At 36.4% G+C, this 26,748-nt stretch overlaps 1 protein-coding gene across 1 annotated transcript in view; it reads right to left on the bottom strand.

The window, feature by feature from the left end:
* Nucleotides 1–26,748, bottom strand: part of MTA3 (metastasis associated 1 family member 3) — a 139,369-nt gene that overhangs the window by 53,374 nt on the left and 59,247 nt on the right. The window contains 6 exon segments of the mRNA XM_032215812.1: nucleotides 2,984–3,058; nucleotides 3,957–4,145; nucleotides 9,148–9,247; nucleotides 14,009–14,111; nucleotides 20,482–20,599; nucleotides 23,307–23,370. Of these exon segments, the coding sequence (XP_032071703.1) occupies nucleotides 2,984–3,058; nucleotides 3,957–4,145; nucleotides 9,148–9,247; nucleotides 14,009–14,111; nucleotides 20,482–20,599; nucleotides 23,307–23,370 (649 nt within the window).

Below are 26,748 nucleotides of genomic sequence, written 5' to 3'. Positions count from 1 at the left end.
CATCCCATAAGAAGAAAACAGTATATCAATTTAATAACATTTCTTGCATATAGCTAAATGCACTTCCTTGATTAGAGAAAGGAAAATGCTTATAGACTTTTTGCATGAAACACAAAAACTTAGCACTATGACTTGCTAATTTGATTACAAAAAAATTAGATGAAAATGAAAAAACAGGTTTATTTTGTAATCATAGAGTAAGAGATAACTTTGTAATCATGCTTATATTTGCTGCAAAATATTGTTTTTATCTTTTCTTTCTGCACTTTTGATTTTTCTTTTTTCCCTTTTTGTTTTCTTTATTCTCTATTAGTTTGTGTTAGATTTTATCTTTTAATTTTTTTAACAGAATTTATTTAAAAATATTAACAACATCTTTATTTAAAGATTTGATTTATCTGAATTGACAAAATAGTTTAAGCTAAAATTTTCATGCACAAATTTAAGTTGAACTTGCATTCAAATGAAATGTGGATTTGTTTCTGTATATTTATAACTAGGAAACATTACATAGAATTGAGATGGGCCAAGGACAATTCCTGTAAGATCCTCAGATTTCTAAACATTTGAAAAGTCAGTACTGTCAAAACTAGATCTCCTGCTTATGCTTAAGGGTATCAACAAAAACCCTGGGAGTTAACCAAAGAAAGAACATTATAGCATTCTTTAAGGTGAGTTTTTACAATAACACAAAAAACAATGAGGTTGCTAAAGTAATTGCTAAAATGTTCCAAATAATTGCAATCATTACTACAATACATACAGATGCACAAATATGATATAATGCACACACATATTGCAGTTTTTATTAAATAACAAAGTCCATAATAATTTCAGGTTTGGGGGACAGATTCAGTCAATAAAAATACATTAAAAATAACTTATCATAATCACTGTTAGATTTCCTATCTGAAAACACCTAGAGCAGACAAACCTTTAAAACTGATCATATTAACATTGACTCACAACCCCAGAAGCTAAGAAACATTTTTGCTCAAAGTTCATCATACAAGTTAAAATACTATTTTATAGGATCTAAGTAATGATATCACACATGAATTTATTGGGAAGAAATCTATTTAAATTTAAAGAAGAATTTATAATGTTTTGTACTAAATGAAGCTAAGGAAAGCTAGTTGGGAGGTGTGATTATATCCATACGGTATAAAATTTAGTTACGCACAAATCCTTATTTACCACTTCTGATAAGCTTTTTCACAATGTTTTCCACTGTGTATGTAGCAATAATATGGACCCTTCTGCTCTTTAACATGTTAGTTGAAAGAGAATAGTTGAATTAGTTAATTTAACAATGAGTTGGAAAAAACTCTGTTCTGCATCTATTGGATCACAAACAGCCAAAGAACAAGGTATAAGTATAATGCAATTGGAATGGCTCATTCTATAAGAAATTGCTAAAGAGTGAGCTGCAATGACACTGTAAAGTTTTATGGAAAAAGGCAACAAACACCGATGTCTTAGTTTCACTGTCTCCCAGGAGTCAGGTGACTGAAATCAAGCTGTAGAAGACTTTGTGCGTGTGTATACCTCTTTTTATTATTCTGCTTGCAAGAGGACGAAAATGAAAGACAAGTTATCTTTCTCAATTATGCCTGGATCCTGAAACTATAAATCACATATAATTCATGTGAAACTACTACCAGTAGATGATAAACCATTCAAATAAGTTGGATCCAAACTATGATTTGTTATCTTCATTTATGAGACAACTTTGGCTAGGGTAGTGTAAACGCTGCATAGCTGCCATTAATGGCAAAAGATCAAATTTCAGGAAGTGTAACTATAATAATTCAATGAAAAGGCCTGAATCCAGAGATCCAGGAAAGAGAATTAGTAATTAGTAAAACCTCTAGAATAGCCTGAAAGATATCTTAGCATGATGACAATAAAATAATAGGTCAAATTCCTGATGTTTTGTCCTGCCATAAAAATTCAGTTTTGCATAACAGCTATTCTAGATTCAGGGCAACAAGTTTCAATTACTCTAAATCCTGAATGCCTTCAGGTCTAATTAAACCCTTAGGGGGGAAATGAAATTACAGGAATTAGTATTTTGAAATTATTATGCATGGTAATCTAACATTGCCTTCCTCAACCCAGTTTCCTCCAGGTTTATCTGCTTGCTCAAATTACATTGCAACCCTTTTCACAGATGCGACCCCTGCTGGCTAACAACACACTACAAAACAATACAAAACAGAATATCAACAAAAGTGTAAAAAACTAAATAGCCAAAAACAAACCCAGTAAAAGCTCAATGGCAATGTCTCACAGATCATTTAACTTCCCAGCCCCCATGCTTTGAACACATCCAGGTATACAGTGCTTATTGAAAGGACAGAAATGTGTTACACAACTACCGATGCATGATTTAGAGCAAAACAGCTGGAGTGACGACGGAGGCTTTATGTTACATGTGTCAGGCCTGCAATTATATTCCTTTTTAGGATCTTTGGCCTGCCACACATTCTATTATTTTCCTATGCCGTTTCATTAGTGTAGTAATTGGGAGGAGGAATAGATAGGAGTAGAATTGTGGAATGTGTTGTTGTCATTCCATTCTAGAAGCCCAAGGTCACCTCTGCACCTGACCAGAACCAGCTGGGTGGAGATGCCAGCATGGCCGAAGAAGATTGGACCATGTGATGGATTTATGGCTGTGGGGATAAGATCACAAACTTTCAACTGGGTGGGATCCCAGGAAGTTTTCAGAATTGGGATTCCACAGTTTATTGCCAAGATGTCTGTCTTATTAAATTGGAACTTTAAGGATAGCTCTGCCTTGGACTCTGATTTAATTCTGCATGATATTTGGAATGCTGACAACATACACATAGCCATTTAGTTGAACCTTTTATATAGGGATTTTGTAATGCCTGAAAGCCCCCTCTTAAAATTGTTCATTTAGATATTGGTTTATATCAGATTGTACATTTGGATGTTATAAATGCAAAAAAATTACCTGCTGAATATATCTATCTGTGGTTTTCCACATATAATAATATTCAATGATGCTAGTCAGAGATTTCCAAGGAAGCTGAAAAACATTAAATACAAAATTACATTTTTAAAAAGGAAATGATGAAACAGTTGGGCTATCAGAGAAAAACTATTTTTTGTAGAGATGAAAGTCACATAAAACCTAGGCATAAGGGCATAACATTATGTAACATCTGTACCACTCTCCTCTGAAGGATAAGGGAAGGTAGACAGCATATACTATTCTAATGAATTCCATATATCTTTTGATGCATCTCCACTGAACACCAATAGCTAGACAGTTTCTAAAACTAACATACTATTATCTGAAGTGCAAAGATTCATACGTCTGATTCCCAGTAGAGGTTTGAACCCAAAGAATCCACATAGGTTCCAGCTATGTTTGACAAGTTCCAAATGAGACAAAAACTGTCACATAATGCCTCCTGGTGGTCATTTAAGCTATGTGTGATATGTGATTCGATGTCAATGAAGGCAGTTGGGAAAGAAGAGAAGATCTTCTGATAGTTTCTGATAGTTTCAAGTGAATATATATTAAGAGCTTGCCTGGTAAACTATATAAATATAATCTTTTTTCCTAAGAACTGGAATATATGATACACTTGACCACTATTCTTGGAATTTAAAACTGTAAGAAACACTGTTAAAGGGTTCAAAAACTTTGTCCCTGGGGGAAAAATAATTCTTCTATTTAGGTCTTTTTCAGGAGCAATCTCTTCCTGTACTGAACAAAGCTTTGCTGGCTGAGGAACTCTGGGATTTGAAGTCCACAAATCTTAAAGTTGCCAAGGTTGGAGACCACTGGTGTACACTGTACAGTATATAGAAAAATTGGCTCATAATAACAAATCTTTATCTTAATTGACTGTGGAATAGGGAAAAAGCTATAAAAGACTTAAGGGCAATTTAATAATTATTTAGATATGTCTACTTACAAAATCTTGTCGTATGTCATTGAAGTCTTTGCCATATTTCTCTAGGGCTTCTTCAAACAAACTAGCCTCTGATGCCGACCATTCCTCCATTTCATCTCTACAAAGAACAGGACCTCCAAGGGGAACCAAAACACTAATAGCACTGCTCAGGTCATAGTTGTGTTTATGTAATGTATCCATTGCATGAAACTAGGAATGAAAAGGATTACATATAAGTATTAAATAATAATATATTAAATAGATTTTTGGATAAAATGTTACAATGAATCATTTGACCTATCATGTTAATCCATTGAATCAGTAATTTTCAGAAAGTGGGACATCACTGATTCAAGGTCAGGAAGCATGAATAGGGAGCACTGCTGAAACAGTGGAAATTAAACTAATGGAATCCCTAGGCATTAGAGGGAATTCTTATCAAACTATGCCTAAAATTAAGGGGCTGTGATTTATAGTCAAGTCCAGTTCAAGGAACTTGTCATGTGTCTTGTGAGGACTATGTACATCTTCAACATAGTATTATGACTTGGCAAATCAACCTATCAAGGCAGAGTCATGAACTGAAGTGGAAATTTATTTCAGTTCAGAAAATCAGTTATGGAGAGTCCAGATTTGATGACTATTTTGCTTCATCTGGAGTTGCTGGCAACAACTTGCGTTACAATTCCATTTCTATGGAATACTGTTTCCTTGGGAAACGCTGATGAGAATTGACTGAAGACTCTCCAACATTACTAGATAGCCAATTAGTTTTATTATCTGATTGGGATGGTAAGGCTAATATTTTTTTGGACCTAATTATCTTAGCTCTCAATTTCTTTATACAAGTTTTGCTTTGCCCTGACACAGTCACCTATTAGACTTCACACCAAAAAACAGATCAGTCTTTTGCTGCCATACTTCCTAAATATACAAGTTTCTCATTCTTATTTCAGTTCTTAGTATGCCAAGTAAGGCAACCCTCTAGAAGTAATTTGGAAATAATTGTGTTTTACTTCCTCATCCTCATTATTTCTACCTTTCCATGATGCATGGATTCGTTTTGGGTTGAGGAGAAATGATAAAAATATGTGTATTAAATTCAATTCTTACATCCATTCTCTTCCATTCATTATAGAGGAAAAACTAACGAAGGTTGTGTAATATACAAGCACAAGCTAGTAATTCATAATACATGAAGAAGCTGGCATGATAATAAAAGAAATTCTCTGCCTTCTGATTCTGGTTTGATTAGTTGCAGGAAAATATAATCCTGGCTTTAGGTGCCACAAAGCAATAACATGAAGTAGGACAAAATAAGCACAATTATGTTGTTAATTTAAGGATATAATGATAAAAAAGAATCACACTCATTCTAGATCTTCGTAAGTTAACTAGATTTTCTGGGTACATACTATGTTGTTTGAAATATTTATTTATTTAGATCCTGCCTTTTATTCTTTTTACAAATAAGTCAAGCTGCCTAACATATTCAACACAATATCCAATCTGGGTTGGTCACTGGGGAGGGGACCAGAGGTTTAATCTTCCAAGCTTCTGTATTCATGCCGGGGTACATATTCAGGGAACTTCTCTCTACTGAAATATATGCTTTGTGCTATATTTTATGCATCATATTTATATGGTACCTGCCTATTGGTTGATTGATATGTTGATGGCCAGCAATTAGCTGTTGTTTCTTTGTGCTGCCAAGTCCTTGGCTCCTAAGTACCCAATAAGTGGTGGTAAATCAGGATTCTTGTTGACTGACAAGGGACTCGTTCCCAGGCTCCAATTATTTCTCTGGCTATCTTTGTACCTGCACTCTGTACAATCTTAGTAGCTGCAAAAATTGAATGTACACTTTATTCATTGCAATTTGAGTCTATGAATTAATTTGGGTTCCTCATCTGACAGCTCCCCTGTGTTCTTCCAATCTGGTTGTTAACTTCTTACCCATCTGTCCTAATTGTCACAGGAACAATCTATACAGGGGATCTGGTAGATTACATTAGACGTATCTCCCACCTCCAAGCAATCTTTGCAAAGCATGATTTGTTTTTGTATGGTAGCCTCTGGGTGGTATGTGATGCCCACTTGCAGATCTCAGAAACTGTGTTCTACTGCTTCTGAAATTTTTTTGATGTATGGCAAGATGTGTCAAATAATTGATCTTGTACCATCTTCCTTCCTTCCTCTCCTTTATATGTATTGTGCAAGGCTTTGTATGTGTTGTAATAAATGCTTGTGAGTATCCATTCTGCTGAATTGGAGGCTTTCAGAGAGCTCCTGGGAGCTGGGATTAGGGTTAGCAGCACTCTAAGCCTCCAAAAGGCTATGCATGCAATTTTTTTGACAAAAAACGGGCCCGTTTTTTGCTTGTTTTTGGACCCCTCATCCCCCAGGAGCACTCTGAAAGTCCCCCCCAAGGCTATTCATGCCTTTTTTTTAAAAAAATGGGCCCGTTTTCATGAAAAACAGGCCGTTTTGGGGAGGTTTGCAGAGTGCAAAAACCTCCCCCCCCTTTGGAAAGCTCTTTAACTGGTTGATGAGAATTACATTGATCAAGTGCTGTGCCAGCAGAAACAAAGTCTTAGGTGCTGCATATTATCAGCAATTTCCTTCTCTAGCACATGGATAAATACACCTGGAAACATCTACCTACCTACTTACTCACTCTCTCTTCCCCTACCTACCTACTGTATTTCTCTCTCTCTTTCTCTCTCTCCCCCTCTACCTACCAACCTACTTACCCTTCTCTGTCTCCCTACCTATATACTGTATTTCTCTATCTTTCTATTTCTCTCTCTATTCCTCTATCTACCTACCTATCTACATTTCTCTCCCCCACCTACCTACTCTCTCTCTCTCTCTCCCCTCCTTTACCTACCTACCTACCCTCTCTCCCTACATACCTACTGAATTTCTCTCTCTTTCTCTCCCTCTCTCTCCCTCTATCTACCTACCTACTTTTTAAAAAAAATTGCCTCTTCAAAACGGTGTGTCTTATACTCTGGTGCGTCTTATACTCCAGAAAATATGGTAATTGTCTAGCCATTTCTTCCTCCATTGTGAATTGTATATATGGGAAGATGGAGTTCAGTAGGGTATGAAAGTCTTTCAATGCATTTCTTTTGATGATGACAAACATGTAGTCCATGTAACAATAGCAAAATTTCAGTGTATAGTTTTGAAATGCATGTTGTTCTAGTTCACACAGGACAGTTTCTGTAATGAATCCTGAGAGTGGGGGTCCTTTTTATTTGCTTATACATTTCCCTTCTGAATGTGAAAAAAGTATGTTAGCAGTATATTTCCTCCTCCTATTTTCCCAACAACCCGGGACTGACCCAGAATTACCCTGCTGGCTTTACACAAAGCAGCTGCATCTCCTTCACTTTTTCTTTTTGTTATTATTCCTATTATTTATTTATTTTTGTTTTATTTCTTTTATTTGTTCTTATTTCTTTTTTAAAATATTTCTCTTTGTACCCAAGTAATAAAAGAAAAGAAAAAACAATAACAATTGAGAAATAACATCTTTAGTATTTTCCTAAGTTAAAGAGCAAAAAAAAGCAGAGGAATTGTAATGATGCCAAGGATAAAAACAATAAGAGAGTAATTAAAAATAGAAAAATAATTAACTGTTGTTCTAGTGTCTCATTTGTAAGAGGAATTTGACAATGAATATCCTCAGTCGTAGTGTGACATTCCAAATATACATCAAGCATTTTTCTCATTATTTATTCATGCAGAAATCTTCAGGTGGCCCAAACTATGCATTTGGAAGACAGTTGTAGCAGTCTGCCAGGAACCAATCATTTCTCAAGACAGTTTTTCTTGGTTCCTCGCTGGATCTGCAAAACCCTTATTTGTCAATCCCTCTTTTCAAATTCACCACGAACAACTGTATAGTTATAACTCTACACTCTTAAGACAATAGAATGTCAGAATATAAAGGCTGGAAGGGATTTTGAAGAACTGTTTTGAACATCTGGACGTATCACAACTTTTTTCCCCTTTCGCCAAACCGGGTGTCGGCAGCGCATGACATCCAGCCCTTGGAGCGTGGGACAGCCCTCATCTAGACCAACTCTCTGCCAGGTTTAGGGGTCTATTATTCCAGTAACCTTAATAGATGGCTATGCAGACATTATTAAACACCTCCATCTCCAGATGGCCACTATCTAAATTAGAGAAAAAAATAGAATTTTTAAGGAATCCAATAATTACTTCTAGTAGATTAAACAGCTAAACATTAATGTGTGTTATCTGGGCTTGGGGAAAAAATTGGGATTTGCCGGAGGAGGGGGGGGGGGAACTGCATGACTTTTACTGGTCTAGAATTCTGTCATTAACACAGATTAGGCACTCAATACTGTTGATACATGCATTTATTAGTCTTTAATTCTGGTTTAAAAAGCAAATTAGAACTCAAATTACTATTACTGTGTATTAGGACAACACAATAATTTTGAAAGAACTGCTACACAATGAGGTATGTGAATAAGACCTCTTATTCAATCATCAAAGCAGACATATTCTTTGTAAGGCTCATGGAGCTGGTTGGAAAGCTACTCCTACTTATTTTGGTATGTTTGTATATGCACAACCACTTCATGTTTTCACCGAGAATAATGTATCTGCAGCCTATTCACGTTGCTTTCGTCCTATTGCAATGGCTGTGTGTATAAATGCCTGTACAAGTAGTCACACATGGTTTCTGAAGTAGCTGATCAAATGATGCAATGGCTTTAACCATTCAAACAATGGTGATTTGTTCATGTTCCTATACATTACAAATGTCTCTTCTGAATACTTTGTACAGTTCAACTGGATATATCCATACTAATTGTGCATATCTTTTCACTATATACCATAAACATAGAGAGATATGAAATTATTTACTAGAGGAAAAAAAGTAAACATAACAATTCTTTTTTAATATTCTTGGCAAAATCATCATCATTCTGTTAGTTCTAATTCTCTTTAAATAAATCAAAGAATATTTTTAAGCAATTAACCAGTACAACTCACCACCTGCTAAGATTAGTTAATAAAGCAAATAGCAAGAGTTGGGTTGAATATTTTACATCCATTGTATATACGCAAAATCCTCAACAACATATCATCAACAAATCATGGCAGGATTTAATTTGTCTCTTTAGCAAATTATTCTTTCAAAGGAAGTATATTTCAAAGATTATCTCACCAAAGTGATATCCCGCGAAGCAGCAGCTGCACTCATGTGTAAACTAGGTTGTCTTACAGAACTACTGCAGTCTAGAGCTCGTGCAAAAGTACCAACAGCACTGAAGGAAGAAGAGAAACAACATTATGAGAACAATGAAACTGAGATAATTTTAAAACACTGTGACAGAAATGCACCCTTTCACCCTCTAATATATTTCATTGTTGATTAGCATGAACATTCAACTGCATTATAGAATTTCAAAGAATTTGTAGAATTTGATCCAGCACAAATGTTTATTTAGTAGAATGAGACTTCCTTTTAAAATGGCATGTATAAAACTGGGCAATGAAAGGCAAAGTTTTACTACAAAATATGATAATCTATATTTTGATACACAGAATACTAACAAAATGCTTTTATTTCATTTAATTTTTAAAGCAGATTAACTCCTAATTTTTTTAACAATAGATTAATTCTTGCATTCCTTAAATATTTTATTTTTTTACTCTTTCTTCTTTTTCCACTTAGCACAAAGTCTGTAGTCCTTAGTATACAATTATACAATTATTGTATTGGGATTCTTATAATTTCCAATACAACCACAGACTTCATACCTATATTTCAATAGCACAAAGAGAAATATAGCGTTTAAAGAACATTCTTTGAATTATTTCCCAACTATGCAATCATTACTTTTCTATAGTTCATAGAACATTTATAAATACCAGAATCAGTCAAATATATTCCACTTGGTAGGATTTTGTGAACTACGTGTGAGATTTAACAAATAGGTAGCAGTTTTCTTCCCACATGGCTAAAGAGTGTAGAAAGAATACCTTAGAATATATTGCAGTATAAGTAAATATGTGAATTAACCCACCCTCAGAATTATTCCAATATGTCAACTTTCAACTTCAAGAAAAAATATTTCAAATTATATTTTCTTTTAATTTATTTTTTTAAGATCCGCTTTTAAAAGAAATGCCATAGTATTTTCCAACTGGGTGGTTTATATTGCAAAGTAAGGTAAACTATATTTCTTGTAATAATTTACAAAAGTGGTTGAGGCAATCAACTCTTCATTTTCCTCAATCTTTCTTATTTTAAGAGGACTTTTATATGAAATTGGACCACTACTTTCACTTTATTGAAAGACCACTACTGAGTGATTAATGCTCCTTGGTTGACATGTTCTTTTAGTTTATTTTTGGTAGTGATTATCATGAGTGTTTTTCTCTGTATAACAGTAATCTGGCCTTTCTTTTCACTCATTTGCTCATGAATGGCAGTTATGTATTTACATTAACAACATTCTTACCCTGAGAATATATAGCTACTTATGAAACATAAATGGCAGTCACCCTCACAGAGATATAGTGTAGCAACCACTATTAGCAAAGTAAATAATTATCTGTTGCATTTTATCCTTCCTTTCCTTAAGCAGTATTTACTTTGTTTTAAAAATATTTTTATGTTTGTTTGCTGCCCATTTACTGTCCATTCTATGCCACAAATGGACTAAGTATGTTTAGAGGATAACAACCAAAATGATAGGGGTCCTACAAGGAAAAACCAATATATTACTGTCACTCAAGACAAATTGACAAACAGTTCTTTTGATTTGATGGACAATTTAGGGTTAGTGAATGCATAGACAGAAAAATGAGAATATGCTTACTTTTCAGAAAGACGAAGATTCTTCTCAAGAACAGATGAATTGTGGGTTTCAAAGAATTTGGCTAATTGAATCTTTAGTGGAGACTCTACCAAAGACTTTTCTGATTATAATGCCTTGAAGTGTGGGTTATAAAAGTAAGTCTACAAAGATGATTAGGGGATTGAAAGCTAAAACATATGAAGAATAGTTGCAGGAATTGGGTATATCTAGTTTAATGAAAAGAAGGACAAGGGATGACAAGATAGCAGTGTTCCAATATAAGGGGCTGACACAAAGAAAAGTGAGTCAAGCTATTCTCCAAAGCACCTGGAGGCAGTACAAGAAACAATGGGTGGAAACTAATCAAGGAGAGAACCAACCTAGAACGAAGGAGAAATTTCCTGACAGTTAGAATAATTAATCAATGGAACAGCTTGCCTCCAGAAATTGTGGGTGCTCCAACACTGGAAGTTTGTAAGAAGAGATTGAACAACCATTTGTCTGAAATTGTATAGTTTCCTGCTTGAGCAGAGGATGGGACTAAAAGGCCTCCAATGTCTCTTCCAACTCTATTATTTTGTACTTCTTTTACACAGAAATGAAATATTAATAATTAATTGGAAATTAACAAAGTATTTTGGAAACAACTTAAATAAAGTTTAGTAATTTAACAATGGTTTGGGATGGAAGTACCGTGTTTCCCCAACAGGGTCTTATTTTCTTTTTACTTACAAAATATGGCCTTGGGATTATTTATTTATTTATTTATTTGACTTATATACCGCTTCATAGGGCTTTCAGCCCTCTCTAAGCGGTTTACAGATTTTTAGCAAATTGAGTCAGAAAATTGCCCCCACAGTCTGGGTCCTCATTTCACCCACCTCGGAAGGATGGAAGGCTGAGTCAACCTTGAGCCGGTGAGATTTGAACCGCTGAACTGCAGATAACAGTCAGCTGAAGTGGCCTGCAGTACTGCACCCTAACCACTGCGCCACCTTGGCTCCTATATAGGGGAGGGCTTATTGTTTGGGGGTTGCTGTGCGGCTGCTCCCTTGCGAATTGGCTCCCGAAGAGCCGGGCACAGCCTCAGGGGCGAAGCAGCCATGAGGTGACCAAGTTCACGAGCAACTGCCCGGCAAATCCCTCTCCAGCCGGGCAAAGCACCATTCACTGACCTAGGGGGTATCCCTAAGACGCCAAGCCACGTGGTGCTCTGCCCACTCACCAGCTCCCACGGCTTGGCACATTAGGGATACCCCCTAGGTCAGTGCATGGAGCTCTGCCAGGCCGGAGAAGGGTGTTGCGCGAGTGCCAGTTCCGCCCCCAGCAGTCATACCTCATCATGTCCAGGCCCAGCTCTCCCTGCAGCAGCCGCCACCGCGCTCCGAGCATAACGTCTTCTCCAGTTCCAAACTCACCTGCCGAGTCTTCCAGCAGCGGCCGCTCTAGGAGTGTGCTCTATGGTTGTGGGCTGGCTGCTGGAAGGCTCTCTGTCTGGAAGACTCTCTTACAGAGTCTTCCAGCAGCCAGCCCACAACCATAGAGCTCACTCCTAGAGCGGCCACTGCTGGAAGACTTGGCAGCCGAGTTTGGAACCGGAGAATACGTTATACTCGGAGCATGGCGATGGCTACTGCAGGGAGAGCTGGACAACTCCCCCCTCCGGCCAGGCAGAATGCCACTCCCTAACCTAGTGGTATCCCAAAGGCGGCAAGCAATGTGAGTGCCAGCTCCTGCGGCTTGGCATCTTCAGGATACCTCTAGGTCGATGAGCGGTGCTCTGCCTGGCCTGAGGTGGGTGGGTTGTCCAGGGGATTTATTTTCGGGGGTGGGCTTATATTTTTGCCCACGCGAAAAATGTGGCAAGGCTTTAGTTTCAGGACAGGTTGCATTTTCAGGGAAACAAGGGTAAAAGGTTCATTAATATAACATAATATTGAAGTTAAAAAGAAGAATGGAGAGAAAATACAGCCTATTTGGATGGGATAAAAAGAAAACAAAGAAGAATTAAAGGAACCTCCAGGCAAGATAAATATCTCTAATCGAAATAAACTGTTACAACAACGGCTAATATTTGCAAATAACCTATGGAAACGGTTAACTTATGAAACTTATAAGAAATTAAAATGATATTGAAAATTCAAGAGAAACATCGTTGAACTAGGGACAGCCCTCAACTTATGACTGTTTGTTTAATGACTAAAGCTATGATAGCCTCGGAAAAGGTCATTTAAGACCTGTATTCGCTCCTACATCCAAGGTCAGAGCTAGTAGTGACTTGAAGTCACATAAACAGTTCAATGAAGATATAAACAGATTACAGCTCTGCTAATAAAAAATCATGTTAGGGAAATAATAAGTGGTATTAATATAATATAATAATTATTGGGAGTTGGACAATATATAAATTAAATATATACAAAAATAAAAGAGAGATGTATTATAATACAAGTTATTTATTATATAAATCAATGGTGCAATGTCAACTGGGAATACTGTGTACAGTCCTAATCTCCATACCTCATAAAGGATATAGTAGAGTTAGAGATTTAATAGAGGACAGCAGCTTCTCTATGAAGAATGGATGTGACATTTGAGAATGTTTTGTTTAGAAATGAGTGGATAAGAGTAGTCATGATTTAGGCATAGAAAGTTTGCATGGTATATATAGATAAAGTAGACAAAGAAAAGCTATTTTATATTTTCCTAAATACTAGAACCAGAGTTCATTCAATGAAACTGAATTCTGGAAGAAATGCAACAGACAAAATGCACAATTAAACTTTGGAATTGTCTACCATAAGATGTGGTACTGGCTACTAGCTTGGTTGGTCCCAAGAAAAGATTAGGTCAATTTTTGTAAGTCATGGGGATCAACAGCTATTAGTTTTGATGGTCATGTGAGTGCCTCTGAAGGCCATCTGTTGGCAGACTAGTAGGCTTCCTTGTGTAATTGGCTGATCACAGTCATAAGACTTCTAAACTATATGGGTCACAGACCCAACCCAGCAGAGTAATGCTTATGCTTGAGACTGTACTCAAAGTTTCAAAAAGTATGGCAACAGGATGGAAAAGGTGAATTTGATAGTCAAACTGGAATCTCACCAGACTATAAAATTAAATTAAAATTATTTCAGCAAGCATGACTATTAAAACATTAACAAACACTACTTCACACTCCATTACATTATTCAAAGTCCAAATTGGGTATATAAATCTTACCGTGCTACCACTAAAAATTGGTCAATCTGATGATCAGTGAGATGGCTATCTGGATCCCAAACTTTTACTTCAAGTTTTGCCTGTTCTCTGTCATCTGTTTCTCCTGGAAGAAATAACATAGCAGATTAAACTTAACTGATTAAATAAGCAATAAAAATATTATTTCAGGAAGAAATAGTTGCTATCACATAACCTGTAAAATATAATATTTTTTTACAGATGCCTTCATTTGATAATAAACATCTGAATTGGGAATCTTATATCCACTTCAAATTTCTCTAAAACTTTATCAAGTACTAGTCAGCCTAGGACCTCTTTGGTCATTTTTTAAATGATATTTCAGAAATAGAGAAATAGAATGATCATGAGTGGGCAAAAAACAAGTGGTAAGAGGAGTGACTTTTAACTGCCTGTCAATTTCCCCATTGATATTGCTTGCAGAAAGCTGGGAGGAGCTTGGAAATCCATCCTCCCCCTCCCTTCCTCCTCAGAACTATCTGTCACTTTGGTGAGGGGAAGAGAAACAAAGCTGTGGACTGCAAGAAAACTGCTCCCATGTCCCCAAGGGTGCCTTCTGTCCAGGGATCGGTCAACACCCAGCATCCCTGAGCCAGCTCTATCTTGCCAGCAGACATCAGTCACTCCTTCATCCCACCCTCACTGCCCACTGTTGTTAAGAAATTTCAGACTTCAGTCTCTGTTCTAAAGCAGCCAATTGCTGCTTACCAGTCACGCCTTGCAACCAGATAATTGAGTGCAGGGACCAGGAGGAGACAGGAAAGAGGATGAAGATATGACAATCCCATCGATGTGCTATGCAACCTGCAGGTTTCTGTTTAGTGTAGTTGGAAGGTGTGATGGAGCTTAAGCAGCCACATATTCATTCCTACAGGAGTCATGGATACCAACATTTTGTAAGTTAGGCCATTTGAGCTACCCTGGTTCAATCACTGTTGCCTAGACCTTCCAATTTTGCTCAACAGAAGATTACAAAGAGACACAAGAGTTTTAGTAGTTTTAGATATCCAACCCATAACCACGTAATTACATTCATTTTTTTTTGTTTTGTTTCAACAGAGTCCGGACAGTACTTAAATATAGACTTAGTCCACCAACTTAATTACTTATAGATCTCTGCTTTTTAGTCACCGATTCAACATAAAAGTAATTTATAGCTTTTCCTGAATGCAGTGTCATTTGTTCTTGCAACAAAAAGCAATTAGACAATATTTGTGCAATTCAGTAATCCATATCTTTGTTTCTGTGGCTAGACAGCTTGTCTCTGATCTTTACTTCCACTATATTTTCTTGCAGAAAAATCCCCACATCACATCAGTGGTCTGCATCTCCGAATTGTCGAAATGAAGACACAATATGCAAAGTTCAAGTTTGTAAATCTTTATTTATACAGGGTGCATTGTTGAATAAGTCAATAATTCAATTTCTACTTTCACCTCAAAATAAATCCTTTATAACACCTACGATTATTTTCTGGGCACATCAGCATTTTCTGGAGATTTTACAAATATGGATAGATATCAAGATAACAAGATAATCAAGATGTCTTTTTTTGCTTGAAGAAATTACCAGTAAATTAAACAGTTACAAAATGTCTACTATTGGAAATAAAATAAAGCCATGATTAGCATTGCAGGATAATTTTATCTTAACTTTTAGAGTTGTGGTTTTCAGTCACTGTGCCAAGGTTTATTTGGGTGTTCAGAAAGGTCGGCAGATATACTGCAACAAGGAGCAGGAAGTGCTGCACACTTGTGCAGCCAGAACCTCACTTCCCTGGCATCAACAGGGGTGGACCTGCCTCTATTTTTCCTTCCAAACCCAAGAAACCTGTAATGTCAAAGGACTTCCAGTTTCATGACCTAGAAATCTTACTTATAAGATATGTGCTTTGAGGTGGAATAAGGTTGGAAAACTCAGTCTTCCAGAGAGTTAGGAAAATATTTTCCATATTTTCATTTTAGGAAATCAGCAATAACATTTTCCAATAATTAAAACTGTGGTTAATATTTTAGAACAAGTTTTAATGTATAAATTAAATGATCAATTATTTTTTGGGATTTTGTATATAATTGAAATATAAAGTATTAATTTATTTACATTGTCCAGTATGTAATACGATTACTAATAGACAATTAAATGTATCCCGAGAAACCTAATATTACTTTCACTTATTTATACTTATCATTATATTTTATTGCTTTAATATTTTTAAAAAATCATCTTTCTACCATGAAGCTTAGCATACTGGATATACTCATCCTTCTACTTTATCCTATGAAGCCATTTAGCCTGAAAAAATAACTAGCCAGGTATACTTCATTGCTACAGGCAATTTGAATTTGAATCTCCTCTAATACTCTAATCACAACTGATCCTATTAGCAATATATTTAATTTTTTAGAAAAATCATAGGGCATGTTCGTCCCTGAAGCATATTCACACAAACTGTAGATGAAATTAGTTTTATGAACAACATCAGGAATAAAAATGTTCTGGCAATCAATCCCCTTGTAATGGTCAGATCATTGAACAGGGGTTTGGAATAGAAGCCTCCAAGGTCCCTTTCAACTTGGGACTCTGTTACTCTGTTAATTCATTTTATCGATGACCCACTGAAGCTGCCACAAAAACCACTTTTACTACCATGTTCCCTAAAAAGAGAAGGTGAGAGATTGGATGAAAATTGTCTAGGCAGATGGGATCAAGAGACTGGGGCAGACTGCAGCTTCCTTGAAAGGTCCCAGGAATGTTCACTCCTGCGATGAAGAATTTATCACTGCCTGAACCTACCGTACCTAGTCATCACTGTTCTGGAGGCTTTCACCAGCCAGGAGGAACAGCTGATGATTGACTGGTGGTTGTGCTGAGGACCTTGAATATTTGATCAAATCCAAAAACATTAAATTGTTCCTAAATAACTAGATAAGATCTTTCCATAGACATTTCTAATAGATCTGCATCACACATGTATTACAACTGGAAATGGATTCAAATGACTTTGTCAAGTGTTCCACAAATTCTATGCATGGCCCTCAAGATGATCAACTGAGCGCCCTATCACAGCAAGGATGGATGATTCTGAACAGGCATGCCAGGCAACATGCTGCAGATGCAATATGGACAGAGAAATAATAGTGTTTCACTGCTCTTATCACCACAAGGTAACACATCTAGTCAGATTCATCCCTCGTTTTTCTTCAGCAGCTGTTTAGACATCTCTTTGCCCTTTTCAGAACCCCCAGCTCCTATGTGAGCCATAGGTCAATAGAGGCCACACAGATGTGATCCTATCCAAAGGTTCAGCTGCCCTTTGGTTCTAAGACATAACCAGAGCTTCAGCAATAGCAGTTAGACTTATATACCGCTTCATAGGGCTTTCAGCCCTCTCTAAGCGGTTTACAGAGTCAGCATATCGCCTCCACAGTCTGGGTCCTCATTTCACCCACCTCGGAAGGATGGAAGGCTAAGTCAACCTTGAGCCGGTGAGATTTGAACCGCTGAACTGCAGATATCAGTCAGCTGCAGTACTGCACCCTAACCACTGCGCCACCTTGGCTCTTGAATATCTGCCAGTTCCCTCCGAAACCCATTTGGGCAATCAGTTGCTAGAGGCAGAAGACATGAATGGCTCAGGCCCCCTTGTGGTGGTGCGCATCTAAAGGATACTAGGGCACGATCTAACCATCATTAGTATTGAATCATTGACTGCCTGTGAGCACTAGATATTGGAAGTACTGTTTTGCAATAGTTCAGTTCCTTCTTCATCAGTCAGTCCCAATCTCTGCCAATGAGGAAAGAGAGGTTGGACAATGTCCAATGGATATGTAGTGTATCAGACAATTCAATTCTTCCCCTATTGTTTAATATCTATTTGAAGTTGCAGGGAAAGGTCACCCTTTGGTTCAGGATCAGATATCATCCAATTATACTTCACGGTCCTGGGTTGGGGGATGCTACAAAGGTCTTTTCTCAGTGCTCAGAGTGTCTCCAGAGCAAGATGGAGTTACTCTTGTTTCATCATAGTTTTTAGTCTGTCTCTGAGTTGTCTCTTGAGAGGGAGGCTCCTGAGAGATAGCCAAATCTTGAGACTTCTCTTATTGTTTGAATGGCAAATGAAGCCTATGACCTGGAGGGCAACTGCCCAGCTTTGGCTGGTGCACTAGTTCTAGGGCACAAGGCTCTAGCTATAATCACTTCCTGCCTAGACTAATGCAATGGGCTCTATACGAGGCTCCATTTGTGGACAACTTGAAAACAATGCACTGATGATGTTACCTGGCTGGGTAATAAAACATATAAAAGCAAGCATTCAAGCTCAGAGAGCACCAAGGACTTCAAAGTTCAAATTTCTGCTACATCTATTCTCTTCTACTGGCACTTGGAAACAGAATGTGTTGGGCTGCTTACTAGCAGGTGGTATCTAAAGGAACATAGAATATTTTGTTATATGCCCTACATTGGTTAAGTATAGGTTTATAGATATAATTCAAAGTGCTAGCTTTGATTTATAAAGCCCTATGTGGTTTGATGGAACCAATCTGGTACAAGGCAGATTGGTAGAAACTGGGAGTCTTTGAGCTCGAGTCCTGCCATTGCTACAAAGCCTGCTGGGCAACTGTGACTAGTAACTCTCTCACAGCTCTGGGAAGGAAGCAATGGTAAACCACGTCTGAAATCTTGCCAAGAAAACTGCAGGGACTTGTGCAATAGTTGCCTGGAGTATACCATGACTTGACGGTAGATACATGCACAATTGTTTGATTCCTAGGTACTTGAAGGATTTTCTCTTCCAAGCGGAATCTACCTGTCTGGTATGTTCTTCCTGGAAAAACTATTAATTGCTTTCTACATTCATGAAGTGATGAGAGCTGAGTCAGAAAGTGCTGCTTTCCTTTTGCAGTGCCAAGTCTTGTGGAATGGCCTCTTCTCGGAAATCAGATTTGTTCCTTCCTTAATGGTATTGCAAAAAAAATTAAATGAATTTTTCTGGAGGGCATTTAATGTGAAGTATATCACTTTCATTTCCATTATTTTATTTCTATATAATTTCCATTTTTTTATTATATTATGTTTTAAATTTTTATGTTTAACCATGTTATTACTGCAAATTGTCAGCAGTCTGTGATTGATTAAGCAATGAATACGTATGATAAATAATATATAATAAGATATTTTGCTCTTTTCAGTAACTCATAATCAAGATTGGTTGGATGTTTTTATTGTTATTATTAAAATGAATAAGCACATAAAATACCATATTCATAACATGCTCTAATTTTTGAATCACTGAATCATTTTTGTAAGTTTCAATTACCGTATTTTTCAGAGTATAAGACACACCTTTTTCCCTCAAAAATGAGGCTGAAAATCTGGGTCTTATACACTGAATGCAGCATTTTTTGCCTCCTGAAACCCCTCTCCCTTCACCAAAATGGCCATGTATAGCCCTTAGGATGCTTTCAGAGTGCTTCTGGGGGCTGGGGAGAGCAGAAATGAGTAAAAAACAGACCGTTTTTTCCTCAATTTCCCCCTCCCCAGTCCACAGGAGCACTCTATAAGCCTCCTAAAGGCTATGCATGCCCTTTTTTTGACAAAAAACAGGCCCATTTTTGTGAAAAATGGGCCGTTTTGTGCTTGTTTTTGCCGCCCCACCCCCCAGGAGCACTCTACAAGCCTCCTTAAGGCTATGCAAGAGTGCAAAAACTTTTTTTAAAAATTTGCCTCTTCAAAATCTTGGTGCGTCTTATTCTCCAGTGCGTCTTATATTCCAAAAAATATGGTAAGACTAAAAATATAAACTTCAAAATAAAAAGTTTTCAAAAGCACAAATATGAACCTGTTCTAAACATATTCCCTGTGTATGTGGTATTTGTAATAATAATTGTAACAATACGATTTTCGTCATGCTGATTTTAACTTAAAAAAAAAACAAAACCAATTCTAAGTGTCACTTATAATTAGGGGCTAAAATTCAAAATTAGCTACATCAGAGAAACAATAGACAATTATCTTCACAATATTTCATAATCAATTATACTAAATCAGTATTTCACCAGAGATACACACATATATAGATATCTATACAAGTCCATTATTATATAGAAAAAGTACAGCAACCAGAAGATTTGCAAATCTTTTAAACATATACTGAGTCTATTTCTTCATACAACTTTCACATTATTTGTTCAAGCACTAAAGTTAATTTCACAGGACATGGAATGGCCAATCTGTGCCATAAATCAAAGGCACAGAAAACCAAACAACCCAACATACAAGGTATATTATGGTATTTTCAAAAAATTCTGTTTAGAAACTGGATGTTTAAACTGTTTAAAAAATATATTTGGGATCTGCATGGTACATATTCAGATTACTTACAAACTGGAATATACAAAACTGTATCATTTACAATAAAAGCTGGCACTGGAAAATTTTAAATATAGCATGCTTACCTTCTGAGAGAATATCTGGTACATCAGCTTGATACCTGGGTCCAACTCTGATTTCACCTTTGTCTGCCAGAAGTGTTTTCAGTGATGGGTCATACACCAAAGAATAAAAGAAAGTATCCTAAGAGGAAAAAAGTAAATAAAATAAATAAAACCAATCAAGGAAATTCTACACCCTTCATTCTAAATGTTCCCAGTCTAAATGGCTGAAAGATAAGACACAGTGGTTGAGGCTACTAAATCTGGAGAATCGTGGTGATTGCTACCTCCTCCGCTAAAAAAGTTTTTTTTAAGATAATACTTAAATGATCCTTGGGATATTAAATTTGAGTTATAGAAGTCTCTTTGATGAAACTAACAAATGTTGCAAATCATAGTAAACCAGGAGTAGGCAATTTGATGGCCACAGTGGTACAGTGGTTAGAATGCAGTATTGCAGGCTACTTCTGTTGACTGCCAGCTGACCGCAATTTGGCAGTTCAAATCTCACCAGGCTCAAGATAGACTCAGCCTTCCATCCTTCCAAGGTCGGTAAAATGAGGATCCAGATTGTTGTGGGCAATATGCTGACTCTGTAAATATGCTTATAGAGGGCTGTAAAGCACTGTAAAGCAGTATATAAGTCTAAGTGCCATTGCTATTACTATTTAGAGTTTTCAACTATGTCTATAAATACCAGGTTGATTTCCCTGATACAGAGAATGCACATGCACATGTTGTGTTTTATGTTTTATTAACCTCATACATCTTTTAAAAAGATAAGCAAGGAGAAAGATCCCAAGCATATATTATTCTTATTAAGGGACACACCTTTTTAGCAGCACAGGTAGTCATCGACTTATAACAAAATTGGAATTGGAATCTTGGTTGTTCAGAGACAGACAGACATGTGATTGTTTCACTCAATGATCACAATCCTGTCACTCACGGTTGCAGTCATTAAGCAATCTCCTGAGTTGTTAAATGGGTATAGTGAAAAAACTGCCCGCCAGGAGGATTTCAGCTCTGTGTGGAGGTGAAATCCTCCTGGCTGGAAGCCTTTTTGCTGCCAGATGTTCCAGCAGCCCACTGAAGGATTTCTCCTTCCTTTCATGCATGGAGGAAAAATCCTTCAGCAGGATTTCAGTTCCATTCCTGCAGGTTGTTGAGGGAATTTCTGCTTCTTCTGTATTTCACCTCCATTCTTGCAGGCCACTGAGCTATTTTAGTTTCCCTTGATTCTCTCTGCTTGCAATCCTTCCTGTTGGCTTTCCCACTGACTTTCTGGGTAAGCAGGTAGAGAAGATTACAATGATTGCAGGGCACTTGGCAAAAATGTGTAAATGTGAGCCAGTCTGGTTGGCCCTGCAACCAAAAACACAATCATGTGACCATGGGGGTGTGTGTTACAAAATATTACAATTGTGTTTTAGGTTCTAAGTCAGCAACTGCTTGTATTTACATTATTACAATTTACCTGTCCAATTAATTTTCATTAGCCTATTTTAAGTACTCAGGCTGTGTGAAGCATTTAAAAGAGGTGCTTTGCAAAATGTGTTTGCATAAAGAGTTTTAAGTGCCTGAATGAGCTTGCAAAGGGCAAAGCTGACTGAATGCTTCAAAATGTAGTGCTTCATTTGCACTAACAGCCTTATGAAGTGTATCTTTTGATGTTTACAGCTGTTCTAAAAATAACTGAGGTTTAACACAATGAGCTATCTTGATCCAATCCAAAAGAATTAAGTTCCAGCATAGCTTAGAATCAATTTCCCTTTTCTTTAAATTATTAAATAATGAAAAATAAATAAATAAGCGATTTAGAAAACAAGGTCTAGGCAAAAATATTTCAGCAGTGCTTTTACTACTGCAATAATACATGATATGTATCTTATCTGGAAAGATATTCACTGAATTCAGAGGGACTCTCTCTCACAAAAGTGACTATAGAATTACAGTGCTTTAGACTATGAATAAAAAAGCAGAGGACTCAATTCATTAGTTCTGTTTTTTTTTTTTACTAAGACAGTGTAGAAATTGGGGAGTGGTATAAGGTAGACATACTCTCTCATATACTGAAGGGCACTTAAATTGTTTTTGAGAATTATATACAAGATATTTAGTATTTATCATTTTATGCATACTTATGGACAACAACAAAAAGTTCCAATGAATCATATTCCTACCTCCTCTAAAATAGTAATAATAAAAGTATTATCTGTTTCAAATTTTACTATGAGAATTTGTCAAAGAGCTAATTTGATACAAAGTTTAGAGAGCTAGATATTATGAGTAGACGCTGACTGGTGTATACCATAAAAGCTTAGTATCCCTAAACTCTACTAGACTGAATTTAAATGCTTTGCTAAATATATTTGGTAAACAATCTTTATGGTATAATACTGAGATTGCTAGTTAGTCATGCTCATAAGGATTAGGCATACATTTTCATCTTAAATCTTTTTTAGAATGCTGAAAAAGTAAAATTCCTGTTCTTTGTATCAATGATCACAAGTCCATCCAGTAATAGCTCTCTCATATTTAAATATAGCCCTGGTGTTATCAAGTGGCAAGACAAAACAAAAGTATTAGTTTAAAAGAATCACCTTTTGTATTCTGAACTGCAAGTTACTGGTGGGAAATCAAATGAATGGCTTCAGTATAAATAAAGCAGCAATAAATCAGGAGACCAAATTACCACACAAAAAAAAATAAAACAAATGCCAAGCCATTTCACTTTATAACAGCAATATTAAGCAAAATTACAGTTTGGTTTTACAGCAATCTGTTAAAAATGAAATACTCAATAACATGTGAATAAAAGGATATTGATAGGTGAAGCAATTATATACCTCCTTGGCGAGATACGACAATACCGACTCTGTCTCATTCAGAAGTGCAACACTGCATTTTCCCCTATGGAAGCAGAAAAAAAAAGTGTTTATGTCTAGAAATATCTTCTTGCAAAGTAAAGGGCAACAAATCTGTCAACCAAGTTCAGAGTTTGAAAAGTTCAGTTACTGCATATCTTATCATTTCTACAAACATACAGACTTCAGGAGAACTCTGCAGAATTAGTCCAAAGACCATTTTACTCTAGTTTCTAATTTCCACAGTGGCTATGTGGATGCTGACAGGAAACCAACAAGGTCTTAATGCAAAGAGTTTTCCTCCTTGCATTTTTTAATTCAAGCTAACTTGATTTTCTCTGTGGAAATAATATTCAGCCATTGTGACCATTAAATTTTAATGATATTAAATGTATTACCTTACAACTAGCTTAAATATAAGAGGTCAACAAATGAAAAGAAAGAAGGAAGAAAATAAGACATTCAGTTCTGGGACAAGTTCACAATTCTCATACCAGGACTAGCAACCTGAGTGAATCCATAACCATCTCTGTAATGAGAGTGAATAGCTTGAGGGATGAGGGAGTAACTATTGAGCTGAGAAGACAGCTTGTATCTCTCTCCTAACCTACAATGACATAAATCTTTTATTATAAAGGACAGTCCTTTACTTCAGAAATTCTTGAAAAGAATTTCATTCTTGTGAAAAATATGGAAATTGTTTAAATGAATTTGATTTTAGGTATTTTTATTAGAATTTGCATTTTTTTTAAAAAGTATTTGTTGGTTTTAGCTTGAATTTTCCTTTGTAAGCAAAATTATAAACAATCTTTTTTTTATCCTTATGAAACTCTCTCAGATTTGCCCCTTTTTCAGTTTGTCATTTATTGTTTCCAAAAAAATATTATACCATAACCTTGTAAATACAGACATACCTATGAAGTAGTGCTCCCTTCCATTATACAATTGAACATAATTTGCCCATCTTGGGATTGAACTTGATGTACTACTCAAAACCTAGACAAAGAGATCTCAGGAAGGGAGGCCCAAATTATCCCAAATTACATCTTGCCCAAGGTGGAAAAGCGCAGGGAGTTGTTCAGGCAGTCATCAGTGTGACTTGAAGGTATATGCACATATACACACACAGATATACACAGAATTGGATTTAACACAGAAATTATTAAGTGATTCTCATTAAATGCTGCCAAACATTTTTACAGGGATATTAACAGATATTGTTCTATCTGTCTATTATATTGATAATGAACCACTTTGAAGGCCGACAATGCCCACACTTTGTCAAGCAATTATCAGTATCCATTTTACAACCATCAATCCAAGAAGACATACAGGTACTAATCTTTTTTTACAACAATTGAGATGTGCTAGATCCAAAGCTCATATGGAAATAGATTCCAAATTTTAGGAATATAGTTTTAAATATTGACAACATTAACATATCAATAATAATAATAATAATAATAATAATAATAATAATAATAACAACAACAACTCCGCCATTGCCGGTCCCAAGCCCGGATGAGAAAGGAGGAAGGTTGGGATCAGGTTGGCATCTGGTCCCGTAAAAAAACCCCCGCCAACCCATACAATATGGTGAAAAAAACAAATAAGAATTCCATACCGCATCGGTCGTCGCGCGGGTTAACAAGGGCCGCGGCGGATGTTGGGGTCCCTGGACATCCGTCGACAAGTGGGCTACAAGTGGACCAGCCAACAAAACGACAAAAATATAGTGCAGATGAAAACCGTGCCATAATGGCCTGTTACTACAACTCAGAGCCAGAAAAAAGAGGCTATTTAAAGCGAATGTATGAATTATGGAAACAACAATATCCAGATTCAAATGTTAGTGAACAACGACTAGCAGATCAAAGGCGATTTATTATACGGAATAAAGTGTTTAGTGAAGTTGAACATGAGGAAATTCAGGCAAATTGCAAAACCCAAAAAACAATATCACAAGCGGAAATAACTGATATTCAAGACACAACTAAAGACATTATAGTAGAACTCCCAGAAGAAGCTCTTGGGGAGGAAATAATATCACCACCACTAGAACCAGTTATCACTGAACCAACTGATGAACTAACTCAAAAACAAAAAGAATTGAAGGATAAGATCATGGAGCATTTTCTGCTTAATGAGGAAAGGCAACGTTTACCATCACTAAAAACTGTGCCAAAGAAAATTTTGGCCCCTATCATGAAAATGGTTAATGCAGTGTTTTCAACAATTGAACCAGGATCCATCTTGGAAACAAACCAGTTAATGTACAGCACAGCTGTAATAGTCACTAATGAACTAGGCATTAAAATTAAAGTACCTAGTCATACAACAGAAAATGCATCAAAGCCAAAGTGGAAAATCCGTTTAGAACAAAAAATCAAAAAATTAAGGGCAGATGCTAGTAACTTAAAGAACATGCATGAGCAACGGCTTAAAAACAACAAAATCATAGATCGGCTAATCAGGAGATATAGATTGGATACAAGAAACATCAATGAAGCTGTAGAGATTGTAAAACAGCAGATAACAGTAACAGCTAGAAAAATTGAAAGATATGAGGCACGAATCATCCAATATAAACAAAATCAGCAATTTCGATCAGACCAACGGCGTTTTTATCAAAGTCTTAATGTAAATGGTGACACCAAAAGTGAAAAACCAGAAAAACAGGCCACAGTTGAATTCTGGAAAGAATTGTGGGAAAATGCAAAGGACTACAACAAGGAAGCAAAGTGGATACATGACTTTGAGAAAAGCATTGGCAACAAACAAATGCAAGTATTAGAAATAACAACTGAGATGGTCAAAAATCGAGTTAAAAAGGTAAAGAATTGGACATCACCTGGAAAGGACCAATTACATGGTTTCTGGCTCAAATATCTGACCAGTTTACATGCAATATTGGCCAGGCAACTGAATGAAATTTTACAAAAGGGCCAAATTGATGAATGGTTGACAACTGGAAAAACATACTTGATTCAGAAAGATGCAACTAAAGGAACAACACCTGAAAACTATAGACCAATAACATGCTTGCCAACAACCTTCAAATTACTCACAGGCATTATTGCAGATAACATGATGGATTATTTGGAAACAAACAACATCTTGCCAGTAGAGCAAAAAGGCAACAAAAGAAGGAGCAGGGGCACAAAAGATCAGCTTCTAATTGATAAAATGATATTAGAAAATTGTAAGAAAAGAAAAACGAACTTGAATATGGTCTGGATTGATTACAAAAAGGCATTTGACTCACTGCCACATAGTTGGATCATAAAATGCTTAGAAACAACTGGCATTAGCAAAAATATTACATCCTTTACTGAAAAGGCAATGAAACAATGGAAAACTGAGTTGGCAGTAGGGAATGAGAGCTACGGAATGGTTAATATCAAGCGAGGAATTTTCCAGGGTG

Source organism: Thamnophis elegans, chromosome 4 (genome assembly GCF_009769535.1).
Source record: "Thamnophis elegans isolate rThaEle1 chromosome 4, rThaEle1.pri, whole genome shotgun sequence".
In the NCBI taxonomy this organism is placed as follows: domain Eukaryota; kingdom Metazoa; phylum Chordata; class Lepidosauria; order Squamata; family Colubridae; genus Thamnophis; species Thamnophis elegans.
Note: the sequence above shows the minus strand (reverse complement) of the source record. Positions and strands in the feature narration are given on the sequence as shown.